Source organism: Schistocerca serialis, chromosome 1, assembly GCF_023864345.2.
Source record: "Schistocerca serialis cubense isolate TAMUIC-IGC-003099 chromosome 1, iqSchSeri2.2, whole genome shotgun sequence".
In the NCBI taxonomy this organism is placed as follows: Eukaryota; Metazoa; Arthropoda; class Insecta; order Orthoptera; family Acrididae; genus Schistocerca; species Schistocerca serialis.
In genome coordinates this window covers 485,211,964-485,227,202 of record NC_064638.1, presented here as the reverse complement: position 1 = coordinate 485,227,202, position 15,239 = coordinate 485,211,964, and the positions used below count along the sequence as shown (strand labels likewise).

At 40.8% G+C, this 15,239-nt stretch overlaps 1 protein-coding gene across 2 annotated transcripts in view; it reads left to right on the top strand.

The window, feature by feature from the left end:
* The first annotated feature begins 2,598 nt into the window (after positions 1-2,598).
* The window catches only part of LOC126473751 (phosphoserine phosphatase), a 74,040-nt gene continuing 61,399 nt past the window's right edge, over positions 2,599-15,239 (top strand). Inside the window, exons 1-2 of one of the 2 annotated variants that reach the window (XM_050101013.1) lie at positions 2,599-2,809; positions 9,212-9,360. In XM_050101013.1, the coding sequence (XP_049956970.1) occupies positions 9,221-9,360 (140 nt within the window). In that variant the 5' untranslated portion in view covers positions 2,599-2,809; positions 9,212-9,220. Of the gene's footprint in view, positions 2,810-2,890; positions 3,077-9,211; positions 9,361-15,239 lie in introns of those variants that run through there. The other variant, XM_050101004.1, reaches the window with a different exon arrangement.

Below are 15,239 nucleotides of genomic sequence, written 5' to 3'. Positions count from 1 at the left end.
CTTTCGGTGTAAAGTCTCTGAATAGTGAATAATTCAAAAGTCAAAACATATTTTTACATAGAAGCTTGTTGACACCTGGCATCCATTCAGCAATACTAAACAGTCCTCCAAAGTAGTACGTTCAGTCAACGATTTAACAATTGCAAATTTCAGGGAAAGCCTACAGCAGTTAGACTGGGATGAGGTGTACCGTGAACCTGATGCCAATTTAAAATATAATTTATTTCATGACATTTTTGTAAATGCAATTGAAAACTGCTTCCCCAAGAAAATAGTTAAATATACTCGTAAGAAACCTTGTAACAAACCATGGCTTACTAAGGGTATAAAAATATCTTGTAACCGGAAAAGGGAAATGTATCTGACAGCAAGAAACAGTAGTGACCCAGAAACTATCAAAAATTATAAAAACTACTGTGTTATATTAAGAAAAGTTATTAAAAAATCCAGGAGTATGTGTATCATGTCTGAAATCAGCAACTCTGATAATAAAATTAAAACAATTTGGAATATTATTAAAAGAGAAACAGGTCAACCAAGAGCAGAGGAAGACAGTATTACCATCAACTTTACGAACAAAAAGTCAGAAGTTGAAAATATTTTTAATAATCATTTCCTAAATGTTGTGGATATAGTAGGATCCAGGTGTTCATTAGAAGATGCTAGGCTGTTAATGGAAGAGGCCATACCTATGCAATTTGATACAATTGAAATCTCACCCACTTCTCCCTCTGAAATTAGGAAAATAATAAACTTGCTTAAAAGCAAAAACTCACATGGAATTGAAGGCATTTCCAGCAAAATACTAAAAGCTTGTTCTCAACAGATAAGTAAGATTCTCAGCCACCTGTGTAATAGCTCTCTGGAACAGGGCATTTTCCCTGATAGACTGAAATATGCTATTGTTATACCTTTGCATAAAAAGGGGGATAGATCTGATGTCAACAATTACCGTCCAATCTCCCTTCTAACAGCTTTATCCAAAATTTTTGAGAAAGTAATGTATTCAAGAGTAGCTTCACATATCTGTAAAAATGAAGTACTAACAAAATGTCAGTTTGTTTCCAGAAAGGTTTTTCAACAGAAAATGCCATATATGCTTTCACCAGTCAAATATTGAATCATCTGAATAACCGAACACCACCCATTGGGATTTTTTGTGATCTCTCAAAGGCTTTTGATTGTGTAAATCATGAAATTCTGCTAGACAAGCTCAAGTATTGTGGCATGAGTGGGACAGTGCACAAATGGTTTAATTCGTACCTAACTGGAAGAGTGCAGAAAGTTGAAATAAGTAGTTCTCGTAACATGCAAAGATCAGCACATTCCTCAAACTGGGGAACTATCAAGAATGGGGTTCCACAAGGGTCAGTCTTGGGTCCTTTGTTGTTCTTATTATATATTAATGACTTGCCATTCTATATTCATGAAGAGGCAAAGTTAGTTCTCTTCGCTGATGATACAAGTATAGTAATCACACCTGAGAAACAAGAATTAACTGATGAAATTGTCAATACTGTCTTTCAGAAAATTACTAAGTGGTTCCTTGTAAACTGACTCTCACTGAATTTTGATAAGACACAGTACATACAGTTCCGTACAGTGAATGGTATGACGCCATTAATAAATATAGACCTTAATCAGAAGCATATAGAATATTCCAAATTTTTAGGTATGTCCATTGATGAGAGATTAAATTGGAAGAAACACATTGATGATCTGCTGAAACGTTTGAGTTCAGCTACTTATGCAATAAGGGTCATTGCAAATTTTGGTGATAAACATCTTAGTTAATTAGCTTACTACGCCTATTTTCACTCATTGCTTTCATATGGCATCATATTTTGGGGTAATTCATCACTGAGGAATAAAGTATTTATTGCACAAAAGCGTGTAATCAGAATAATAGCTGGAGTCCACCCAAGATCATCCTGCAGACATTTATTTAATGATCTAGGGATATTCACAGTAGCTTCTCAGTATATATACTCTCTTATGAAATTTGTTATTAACAACCAAACCCAATTCAAAAGTAATAGCAGTGTGCATAACTACAATACTAGGAGAAAGGACGATCTTCACTATTCAAGATTAAATCTAACTTTGGCACAGAAAGGGGTGAATTATACTGGCACTAAAGTCTTTGGTCACTTACCAAATAGTATCAAAAGTCTGACAGATAACCAACAAGTATTTAAGAAGAAATTAAAAGAATTTCTGAATGATAACTCCTTCTACTCCATAGAGGAATTTTTAGATATAAATTAAGAAAAAAAATTAAAAAAATAAAATAAAAAATAAAGAAAAACAAAAAAACACAAAAAAATAAAGTTGTTATATTAACTTAAGTATGTTGTTAAATTAACCTAATTATGTCATGTATTGGAAAATTCGACTCGTTCCATATCATTACGAAATATCGTATTCATGATCCATGGAACTAGTATTAATCTAATCTAATCTAATCTAACACAATTTTCGTGTATCTCGATTTTCATAGCAAATGTCGATCTCTTCACGTCGTCTGTCGGTTGGCAGCGTTTGTTGTTTTGTCGCTGTTTTCTTGATGTCCCTGTTTGCGAGGTTGGTATATCTGTTGGCAGCCCTGTATTTAAGTTGCGGCATGAATGCGGACCAGCTGGAAAATGCTAAGCCTGTTATCAGGTTATTGGGAAATACACAGTTTAGTTGATGTTCGTTAAGGGGGGTGCCGTAGCCCATGCGGGGTCAAGGCATTCAGTTTCGTCCTTGCAGCAACAGCAGCTGACACTTCGAAAAAGCACGTAGATCAAAGAGAAGTAATTTAAAGGTACAAAGAATTCATAGAATATACAGTAAAAAGTTTGTGACAGTTGTGTATAGATAGTCGAAAAGTACGTTCAGATAGTTATAAACACTTTCGCAGACGAACGGTAGTTTATGTGCTTACGCAATGTGTTCCAAAATGTTGTCATGTTATACTCTCAGCGTCTTCACACCTAAACATAGATCTAACTTTGCGTGCCTCAGAGCAATGGGGAGCTGCAGTGACCGGACTGAGCGCAAACAGAGACCACCCGGAGCCGAAGACTTTGCGGTAGGGCATATTACTTGCATGTGATGTTGCGGGCGGGGGGGAAGTGTTTTCTAGCAAACATACAATGACACTGTTGGAAATAGTGTAATGGAATTTCTGGTAATTAATCGTCAGAACTGATAATCATGTGACAAAATCTGCTCTCATTCAAATATTCCAAGACAGAAGCAGAAACTTTGTTGCATTTAGTTTCTTGTGAACTCTGTGTTATTTCAAGGAATTGTCATCTTGCAATTCACAATGTGTGTGAGAAAAGCATCAGTCAATTCACTGCTCAAGATCATAAGAAATGGCCATTTCCTCTGACCACATCATTGCAGCCGAAAGTATGTTTATGTTTAGTAGTAATTTTTTTTTCCACCTGTTGTCTGATCAGCACTGATTTATATGCCCATGAGGTTCCAACAACTTTTATGTTCTTATGGAGTTGGTAATATAAATAAGTGAAGACAGTGTTTCCTATATGTGTACCTGTTACAAATATTGATATACTATGGAACAATCACGGTAATAGTTACTTTCCAAACATAACATTAAGAGAATAAATCTTGCTCTTTTCATGTAACTTTTTTATGTTGGTTCAAGGAAAGTAAAAATATTTATGTTAATATTTCACATTGACACAAGTGTTGTACTTCAGCGGATGTGTCTTTGCTATCTGATGGCTTGTAATGTCTTGGCTACATAGCTTGTGCTTGCATGGTGTGTGGAACAGTGCACAGCCTTGTACCGCCACATGTATTTGGTTTCAGGCTGATGGGAATGTCTCATCCCACCATGCTTGACAATGGCAGAGTATTGAATCTGCAATTGCAGTAAATATTTTTGACAGCCATAAGTCGAATGACTTTATTCAGCAACATCAACAGCTTTCCCATTTTTCATAGGCCAAACATCTAGTAAAAATGTGAAAATTGTAATCAGAGAAATAAAAAATTCAGCACAACCTGAAAAGAAACAAACATACCTGTGAAAAATGTAATCACCAGTGCTGCATCTCACATGTGTATGGAACATTTGTGGTAAATTCATAAACACACAAATCTATTCTAAATTAAAATGTGGAATTATGCTTGCAAACAGAGTAGTTTAACAATCCAATAATATGAGTTAAAATGAAGAGAGGGTAACAAATGCGTGTATTAAAAGTAATAAAATATCTAATAATGATTAAATATGTATCTACTGATTAAAGATGTGGTTTCTGTGGTGCAATAATCTTTCTGTCTTCATTTTCTATCAGGCTGGATCAGCTGTGTTGGTTGTTCCAAAAGATTATGGTCTACCATTTGTTTTAATATTATCATTTTGCTGTTTTATATTTATACATCGGGTGTATTGGTTGCTTTGTTGATTGATAGAGCAGTAATTTAGTCCATTTCAGCTTTTGTAAATTTTTGTTGTTGTGAAAAATGCAAAAGTGCATTAGGATTGAGATTCTGTGTCAAACTGTAATATGTTAATGTGATACTTTTTTTTACTGCACAAAGACCGAGGGTGCAGGGGAGATAGCATTTCTACACTATTTTCAAATAAAAATTTTTATGTCCTACATAATCAAAATTGTGGTGAAGTTTTGGAAAATATCAACAGGATAATATTTCTTGTATAACTGTGTAAATTTGGTAAATGCACCTCTTCCTGTATAGAAACTAAACTCCAGCAGTGATGGAGTTACTAATGATTGAACCTATATTCTGCTAAAAGCTATTTTCTGAAGAATGGGGAAAATGAAAGCAGACTACAAAGGGGAGGATTAGAAGTAGTGAGATGCGTTTGTAATTAGATCTCATTTGCTTAATTTTTGTTCATGGAAAAAATGTACAATTCAATGTCACGAAGTGCAGCCTATGCCTTGAACCACTGATAATTGCCCAGTTTAATGGGGAAGTTCAAAAATAAAATCTGTATGGGATTTAGAAACTTTGATGTATGCAAATTCATAGCTAAAAGACTTAAAAATATATCACTAAAAGTATTTACATATTTTTGTTGATTTTTCATAAATCAGATGATTCTTACAGGTGCAGGGCTCTCTGCACCTAAGGCACATTTACTTGATTGTATGATTTCTCTCTTTGCAAGCAAGTATTCCTTCAACTTGGTTGCCAATCATTTCAGTATTTCCTGTTTTGAGAATTTTGTGAATTAGTTGTTTTGAGAATTTTGTGAATTAGTTAATAGGTAGGTCTCATAGTGCCCACCTCAATCTTAATTGGTTTGTTTCTTATGTTGCTATGTAGGATTGTAAGTGACTGCTCTTTTCAGTTTATCGTGTTACACTTAATCTTAGTCTTCACACTGCAGTACTTGGGCACTGTTTGTTTCAACCCATACCTTAGGAAAGAAAATACAGCTTTGTTGCCTCTGTTGTCAACTTTTTGTATACTTTTCCACTTTTTATGATTTTTTTGTAGTGTTAGCACAGTGTGATGTACTTCAGTAGTGCCTCCATTCTATTCTGTCATTTGTGTCGAATTACTATGGAAGAAAAGGATGCATTGGCAGACTATGTGAAAAACAGCCAAAAATTCAGGAAAGAAGTCGACAACAGAAAGGTTTTCAAATTACAGAAAACCAAGAATTAATACTGGAAAGCTGCCTTACAATGACAGCCTGCACAAAAAAACAAAAAATAATGCATGGGTATTATCTGGAAAACATTGAAGGCAAGATAAAGAAAATGCATGGTCTTGTCGGGTCGACAGAAGCGTCCGATCCCACGCGTCGGCTTTGACCCGTGATGTAAGGGTGTTGTCGTGTGTGATGTCATGATGGCGCGGAGTTTGGTTTGAGTGTGGCTGTCTCCAGTTCTGTTTTATGTTATTTTATTTACTTTTCTGATCTGTTCGTTCTATCTCGTGAGATTTTTTTTTTTTTTTTTTTTTTTTTTAATTTAAAAACACTTATTACTTATTTTAATTATGTTTCCTCGAATGTCTGTTTTAGTTTATTATATTTATCTTTCTGATCTGTTCGTTCTATCCCGTGAGATTTTTTTGTAAAAGACAAACACTAATCAGCTACTGAAGCATCTTTATCCTCTACGGGTTGCATGGGTTACGACCCCTGGGGAGGTGGGTGGGTATTCATGCATGGCTGTCTTCACTTACACGTTGTAGCTACGCAAGGCGTCTAAATTTGTTTATATTTAGTTTGCCCCCCACCCAAAACACCCCATTTCCCGCGCTTGTCCCGTTAGTGTCATTAGGCTTCTTGTGGAAAGTGTGTGTGTTTGTTTTTGTTTCCGCCATATTTGTGACGTCATGGGTCAAAGCAGACGGGTGGGATCGGACGCTTCCGTATTTCCGTCTTGTCTAACCAAAGGAACACTAAATAAGGAAACTGACGGATTGGTTTTTAGTTGCACATAAACATACCATCAGAAGTAACACCATCAAAGCCAGAATCAAGAAATCAACAGGAGACCCAATGTGCTGACTTTGCAAAGAAGTTGAAACAATTGACTGTGTCTTGAGTGGTCGCAGAAAGATCACGCGGACTGACTAAAAGTGGAAAAACATAGCTGTGGTGTCACTAATCCATTGTAACTTATGTCATAGTTATCATTTGCTGGTGGGACCATAAGCCAGAAAAAGTTATCGACAACGAGCTTCCCAAATTTTTCTGGGACTCGAGAAAGATCAAATGGTGGAACGCAATACACCAGGCATCATAACTGTGCAGTAGAAGAAAATGTGGATCATTGACATTCTCATCCCAGGGGATAGTAGAATCGAAATGAAACAACTTAAAGAAAACTTAGCAGGTACAAGGACTTGAAAACTGAACTATAACAACTCTGGTGTAAAAGAGTGAAAGTGGTTCTCAGTACACTGAGAGCAGGGCCAAAAGATCTTAGCACTAGAGAACCATTTGCATTGATAAAATATCCATCTGACAACTACAAAAAGCCGCTTTATTGGGTTTCCATGCATTATCCCCCCAGAACATCATACAGTCCCAGGCATTTGGGAAGTGTCAAAGTAGTGCTAAAATATGAAGTCCAGCATAGTGATTTCATTTGCTGTGTTTGCAGTTAAAGATAATAATAGCAGTACTAATGTTTATAATTAAGTCTTACTTGCAGATATACCAATGACACTAAATCAGTTGTACACGATAAGTATTTTCAGACTATAAACTTTATATGAATTGAGTAGTTATCAATATGTTAACATTGGTGCCTTTATTTGAAAATTGTCAGTTTTATCTGCTTTCAAAACTAAGGTGAACCACTAGCATGACCATCAATGTCAAAAACAAAACAAAAATGTAGATAAACATACAGTCTTGCAGAAGCCTTTTTAAAGATCAATTCCCAATATATTTACTTCTTAACAGTTTTTGCTGCTGATAATAAAAATCAGTTTCACCTGAGATGTCATTTACCCATACACAATACAAGACGCAAAATGTAGTTTTCATGTATAAACTCTTTTCTACAGTTCATAATAGTTATGTACTTTGCTGGGAAGCACTACTAATTTAAAAGAAAATTAAACACTTATGTCATTAGCTACTGCGTCTACAAATTACCTGCGATTGAAATGTTGTTAGCTAAATGGGAAGTAGCAGTGTTCATTCTATAGATACATGGCAAGTGGTAATGTACTATAAATAGGACTCAGAATTTGTAGTTGTAAGTACACATTTTCTCTGAAAAATGCCACTAATGAAATAAATATTAAGCTAGTAATAGCAGATAAACAGCAACTGTGTTGTAAAACTGAAGTGGCACCAGCTTTTTCCAAAGTAGCAGTGCTCTTTGTAATTTACTCTGTCAAATTTAGATGTTATAATCTTCAATAGCACTAAGCGATACAGCATATTGTTAATTCAATATAAATATTAAGTTCCCTGTCTGTTGTTAATGTATACATTGACTCATTCCACATCCCTTATGGTCCTCCTTTTTGACAAGATGCAGGGAACATGACGAACCACTAAATAAAATGTATGGCTGCCTAAGGGCTTATGTGCGTCCTAAAACCTCTCTCTGACTGGTCCTCAACAACCTCTCTCTACTACCCCCCTCCCCTACACACACACACACACACACACACACACACACACACACACACACACACACACACACACACACACGGCTAAAAAATGGGGATATGCCATGAATTTTATTTGAACATACATTTTAAGAGTAGATAATAAACAAAAATTTAATGCAAATGATTTTCTAACATCCCCCATGTTTGCAGACGACATGATGCACAAATTTAGACCTGTGGCTGATTTTAGTTGGTCACCACAGAACACACATAATGTAAAATAAAATGTAAAGTTCATATATAAATTAAATAACAGAATCATGTGTAATGTATTTCCTAACCTAAACATAATATATGTATGTATTTCAATAAAATGAAAGAAAAACTCATTGAGGATGCCACAACTAATGTGAATCATGTTTGAGTGTTAAAAAACATTATTTTGTGTACTTGCAAAAAGGTGGACCTATCCTCAGTTCATTATTACAGTCGTGGATGCTTGCATGCAAGCTTCCACACAAACTTATTTACATGTTATCTACAGATATTCTTCATAACCATCCAAGATTCCAAACCTATCACTTGATTACAGTTCATTGTTAACATATTTGATCTAATTTCAAGGCCACTCATTGTGCCCTCACCCCTTCAGAACTTCTCTTGGGCTTTATTAGTAGGAACCTTCTTATAAGTCATGTGATTACCCCATAGAAACAACTTTCCATATTAAACCTGTCTAAATCATCAGTACTTCCACTTTAACAGCTGCCACCTGTTCACAGCTACATTACCTTGGTCCCAATCATAGTTCTTAGCTGCTGCTGAAATGTCAAATATTTTTAAACATTGTACAAAGTTTTGCTTGAAGACAAATTATTTGGGTCACAATCTCATGTTCTGATCTGTTGGGGGCTGTGTTTGTGATACGAGATAAGCTACAGCTTGTTAGAATATTATAGATAGGCCTAAATTCTTTGACAACCATAGCTCACCTAAAACTGTGTACCTCTTCACTTTATTTCTTGCCTTTTAGGAAGTGGCATCTGATAATTTAATTAGAAAAGTGTTGCTTATGAAGGTCCCTGGAGACCAGAGTGGGTTTAAAAGCAGTTTTTCCCCCCCCTTCCAGGTGAAGAACATGGCAACTAAAGATGAGGTGATTAATATGTGGAAAGTGGCAGATGCAGTTTGTTTCGATGTTGACTCAACAGTGATTAGAGAAGAAGCCATAGATGAACTAGCTACATTTTGTGGGAAAGGTGAAGAAGTTGCAAAATTGTAAGTTGTACCTACAATTTTCATCATAGCTGTTGAATTAATTTGAGTAAACATAATGTACATTTTGTCTTCCAATGTTTAATTTCTAACATATATTTCATTACTTGAATAAATTAAGCCTTTCACAGTTTGTGAACAGTGTCATCCAATGTTGCTGTTTCGTGTTGCAGCATTTGCTGTAGTTTGTTTGTTAACTATTACCATGAATTTTACTTTTTGTGGTTTTACAGCAAAGCAAATCGTGATCTAGTAGCTATAATGAATATGAGTGTATTGTAATGACCATTACTGATTACGCTGAATATTGTTGGCTGGGATGTGAATAAAAGTGATAAAAGCAAAAAAAAATATGACCCTTGGAATTAACATTAGTTATCCTTCTCAGTTTTGTTCGTTGTAAACTTGACAGCACAAAAGGCGGCAATGGAAAATCACATTAAGAGTCGGTCGTGCACTGACAAGAATGCCTTTTTCTGATTTATGTTGACAACATGCAGAAGAAGAATTATTACTTGAAATATTACACAAAAAAGTGCTGTCTACATTCTAGATCTATTCTGACAAGACACAAAGTTATTTTCTGCAAAACGATGTTGTAGGCTTCCTGTGTACCGGGGCAACAGCTCAGATCCATGTTAACATGCAAAAGCTATAAATCAGTTAGGCGAATTTGATAAAAGTAATGGTAACATTAGCTCAAATTCCATCATAATCTAGAAGAAATTATCTAGAAGAATTATATTTACCAATGACGATGTTTTGGGTTAAAATCTTACATATACTCTTTATTTTCATGTGGATAATTAAAATTAATTAATAAAACTGAGGATCAACTGTACTTTGTGCAATAATTACAGAATAACATAACACTATAGGTAAGAATAATATACATGTAAGTATATATAATCGTAATCTACATTGTTTCTTACTATAAATTCTTCTAGATAAGGATGTTGCCGGGAGGACAAGTTTGGTGAAGTGGAGCCTCTTAGTAAGATGCGGTTGGGCTCCCTGTTGATCAAAGCTGCTTCTGCCACCCAATCCACAGCTCTTCATGCCTGTGATCGTCTCGGCAAAGTCCCAGTGTCTCTCACTCCTCACCAATCTCTGTGTATGATCCAGGGCATCATTTTTCATAGGGACCTCATCCTGCAAACTGATGAGGAACTCCGGGCTAATTTGGAGAGGCATGGCTTTTTTTTTTTTTTTTATGTGTGTGCGGAAGGGTTGTAAAGACAACCACACCGATACTGGCGTCTTCATTCTGGCTTTCATGGGGAATAACCTCCAAGAGAAGGTCGAGGTTATGTGCTACAGATGTGACCTGAAGCCGTACATCCCTCCACCTATGTGGTGCTTTCGGTGCCTTCGTTTCGGGCATATGCCTTCCCGCTGTAAGGCAGACCCTTTGTATGGTGACTGTGGCCACCCAGTCCGTGAGGGAAGCCCTTTTGTTCTGCCACCTGTGTGTGTCAACTGTGCTGACCGCCACTCCTCTCGCTCACTGGATTGCCCGGCTTACAAGAGACAAAAGATGATACAAGAATTAAAGTCCCTGGATCGCATATCTTACCCTGAGGTTTGCCAAAAGTATGAGAGACTCCATCCGGTGTCACTATCTTCAACTTCTGCCACTGTTACTTCCTTTCCTCCTCCTCCCCCCTCGTCCTTACTCCAGCCCCATCCCACTCTCCCTTCCACCCCCCCAGGGGGTCCACAACTCTTTTGTGGACACGTGCGTAGCGAGCACGGGACCCCGAGCTAATGTGGCCCTCCTTCCTTTCCGGGCTGCATACCTTCCCTTCCCTTTCCGCATCCCTCCCCCCGTCCCCCATCTTCGCCCCCCCCCCCCCTCACCTCTGGCTCTTTCCTTCCCTTTCTCCCCCTCTGGGAGTATGGTTTGTGCCTACGTCCGGAGACGGACGCTCTAAACTGTTCCACATTCCTCGCTTTTACACTTGCAAGTCCTCGTCCTTCCTCTGTCCTTCTCTTTTCCTTCCCTCTTCACCTTGCCCTATTCTCCGCTGCGGCGTTTGAGACCCCCTTTTCCTTCCTTTCCCTTTCTCTTTTTTCCTCCCTGTGCGTGTCTGAAGGCCGACCCACGCACTTCCATGTGTAGCCGGTGACGGGGTAACGCGTAATTCCCCGCCCCGGGTAGACAGGCAGGACACGTACGTACCCCCTGGTAACGGCCAGGCCCAGGGAGGGGTGATTACCCGAGCTGATACCTTCCGAAAGTGCCGATTGGTCCCTCCGTCCGTTTGTCGGGAGGTGTGACCTAAGGTGTGAACAATCACCTAAGGCGGGTGTGCCCTCGGTGAGGGCCCCCACAAGGGAGGAGCGCGCCATCGGAGACGCCGGTAATCATGGGGGATTCTTCCGCAATGGTTTCCTCACCTTCCACTATGTCTGCTCACAAACGTAAGTTCACTGAGTCTCAGCCACAGACGGTTCTTCCATCGTTGCCACAGTTCCTTGTTGTTTCTCGGTCTGACGAAGGTCACGACTTTTCCACGGTCAACCCTTTCATTATTCAGAAAGGTGTCGACGCAATTGCGGGTCCTGTAAAGTCTTGTTCCAGATTACGGAATGGCACCCTGTTGTTAGAAACACACAGTGCCCTCCAGGCTCAAAAATTGCTGCGTACTTCTCTGCTCCACACCTTCCCTGTCCGGGTGGAACCGCACTGTACCTTAAATTCCTCGCGTGGAGTCGTTTATACACGCTCCCTCGATGGATTGTCTGACGAAGAAATTCAGCACTATCTGTCTGACCAGGGTGTCAAGGCTGTTCATCGGGTTATGAAAAGGGTTGACTCGAACATCATTCCAACCCGCACTGTCTTCTTGACATTTGACAAAGTTCAACTCCCATCAAAAATCAAAGCAGGCTATGAGATAATTTCCGTTCGCCCTTATGTCCCAAACCCTACGCGTTTCTATCGATGTCAGCGGTTCAATCACACCAGCCAGTCCTGTTCCAATCCGGCCAAATGTGTTACGTGTGGCAGGGATGCCCATGAGGGTGCTTGTCCACCTCCATCCCCTCGCTGCATCAACTGTATGGGTGACCACGCTGCTTCCTCTCGAGATTGCCCTGTTTTTAAGGACGAAAAGCTGATCCAGGAAATAAGAGTGAAGGAAAAGGTGTCGACCTTTGCTGCTCGAAAGTTACTCGCCAGTCGACAGCCCACCGTGCCTCAGAAAGGAAAATACAGCGCTGTCCTTGCTTCTCCTCGGCCAACATAGGAGGCGGCCACGCAGACTTGCGACCTCACATTTAGTACCACGGTCGTCAGATCGGCCAGCGCAAAGATCGCCCGTTCAACCTCACCTCTTTCGCCTGCCCACTCTATGGCTCACCCTTCGTCGGGTTCTGCTAAATCTCGAGCCCAAAAGTCAGACGCCAAGTCTTCAAAAAAAGAGCATTCTCGTGAAGAGTTTTTACGTACTGCAACTTCACAACCATCGGTTCCTCCTTCATCTAAACATACCTCCAAGAAGGCTACGAAGAAACACAGTTCCTCTCCTTCTCCGCCAAGGCGTGTCCCATCTACAGCACCACCTGGCGGAAATCGCCCTCGGCCATCTTCTGTGTCGCCAAGGCGCACTGTTGGTGGCCGGTCAACTGGCCGATCGTTGGTGGCAGGAGCTGCTCCTGACCAACCTATGGATCAGGATCTTCTGCCTTCGACTGAATGCCATTCCATGCTGTCGGTCGCAAGCTCTGAGCAGTCGTTGAGTTGACAGCACCCTTGGTGACGTTCCTCCATTTTCTGTTCACCCTATGTCCATTATCCACTGGAATATCCGCGGCATTCGCGCCAATCGGGAGGAATTGTCGATCCTCTTACGATCCTACTCGCCGGTCATCTTCTGTCTTCAGGAAACAAAGCTGCGTCCCCATGACCGCTTTATTCTCCCTCATTTTCAGTCCGTCCGATATGACCTCCCCTCTGTTGAAGGCACTCCAGCCCATGGAGGACTCATGATTCTGCTCCATGATACTCTCCATTATCACCCAATCCCCTTAAACACTTCCTTCCAAGCTGTCGCCGTCCTTCTTTCCCTTTCTGGATACACGTTCTCTCTTTGTACGGTATATATTCCATCGTCTACACCAATGGCACGAGCTGATCTCCTTCATCTTCTTGATCAGCTTCCACCCCCCTATTTGCTGGTTGGGGACTTCAATGCCCACCACCCGCTTTGGGGATCTCCACATCCTTGTCCACGTGGCTCACTATTGCTAGACGTCTTCCACCAAGCAGATCTAGTCTGCCTCAACACTGGGGTCCCCACATTTTTGTCTGCCTCCACGGCAAATTTATCCCATTTGGACCTTGCGGTCGGTACTGTTCCGCTAGCTCGGCGCTTCGAATGGTTCGCCCTTGATGATACACACTCGAGTGACCACTTTCCATGTGTTCTTCGACTGCAGCCTCAACTGCCATATATGCGCTCGCGACGCTGGAAGTTTGCCCAAGCCGATTGGACACTTTTTTCGTCTCTAGCGACATTCGATGACCGTCACTTTCCCAGCGTCGACGATGAGGTCACACATTTTACCGACGTTATTCTCACAGCTGCGGAACGTTCAATACCACGCACCTCCGAATTGCCCCGGCGCCCTCCAGTTCCTTGGTGGAACGAGGCATGCCGTGACGCAATACGTGAGCGGCGACGTGCTCTTCGCATTTTCCGTCACCATCCAACTTTGTCCAACTGTATCCGATATAAGCAGCTCCGTGCGCGATGCCGTCGCGTCATCCGCGATAGCAAGAAGGCAAGCTGGAAATTCTTTACTAGCTCATTTAACAACTTCACTCCCTCCTCGGAAGTTTGGAGTCGGCTTCGACGGTTCTCAGGCGCGCCTAGTTTCTCCCCGGTCTCTGGGCTCACTGTCGCGCATGATACCTTAGTGGACCCCGTCGCAATTTCTAACTCATTGGGTCAGCACTTTGCTGAGATTTCGAGCTCTTCAAATTACCCGCCAGCGTTTCTCCCGAAGAAACGTGCAGCGGAAGTGCGACATCTTGCTTTCTCCTCTCAAAATCGCGAAAGCTACAATACTGTTTTCTCCATGCGCGAACTCCAACATGCACTCTCTTCTTCTCGCTCCTCCGCCCCAGGACCGGATGGTATCCATGCCCAAATGTTGCTGCATTTATCAACCCATAGCCTGTGTTACCTCCTTCGCCTTTATAATCGAATTTGGACCGACAGTACCTTTCCCAGGCGATGGCGGGAAGCTATTGTCGTTCCCGTTCCGAAACCTGGAAAGGACAAACATCTCCCCTCTAGCTATCGCCCCATTTCTCTCACGAGTAGTGTCTGTAAGGTTTTGGAGCGTGTGGTGAATTACCGTTTAGCTTGGTGGCTGGAGTCCCGCAGTCTTTTAACACCAGCCCAATGCGGATTCCGACAGCATCGTTCTGCTGTTGACCATCTTGTTGCTCTCTCCACTTATATCATGAACAATTTTCTCCGGAAACGCCAAACAGTAGCAATATTTTTTGATCTGGAGAGAGCGTACGATACCTGTTGGAGGACAGGCATCCTCCGCACACTGTTCTCTTGGGGCTTTAGAGGCCGGCTGCCCCTTTTTCTTCGCGAATTTATGGCAGAGCGCACATTTAGGGTGCGGGTGAACACTACTCTCTCCCGTACTTTCTCCCAAGAAAACGGGGTACCCCAGGGCTCCGTGCTGAGTGTTGTACTGTTTGCCATCGCCATTAATCCAATTATGGATTGTCTCCTTCCTGATGTCTCGGGCTCCCTCTTTGTGGACAATTTTGCGATCTACTACAGCTCTCAACGGACCAGCCTTCTTGAAAGACGTCTTCAAGGATGTCTCGATCGCCTCCACTCGTGGAGCAT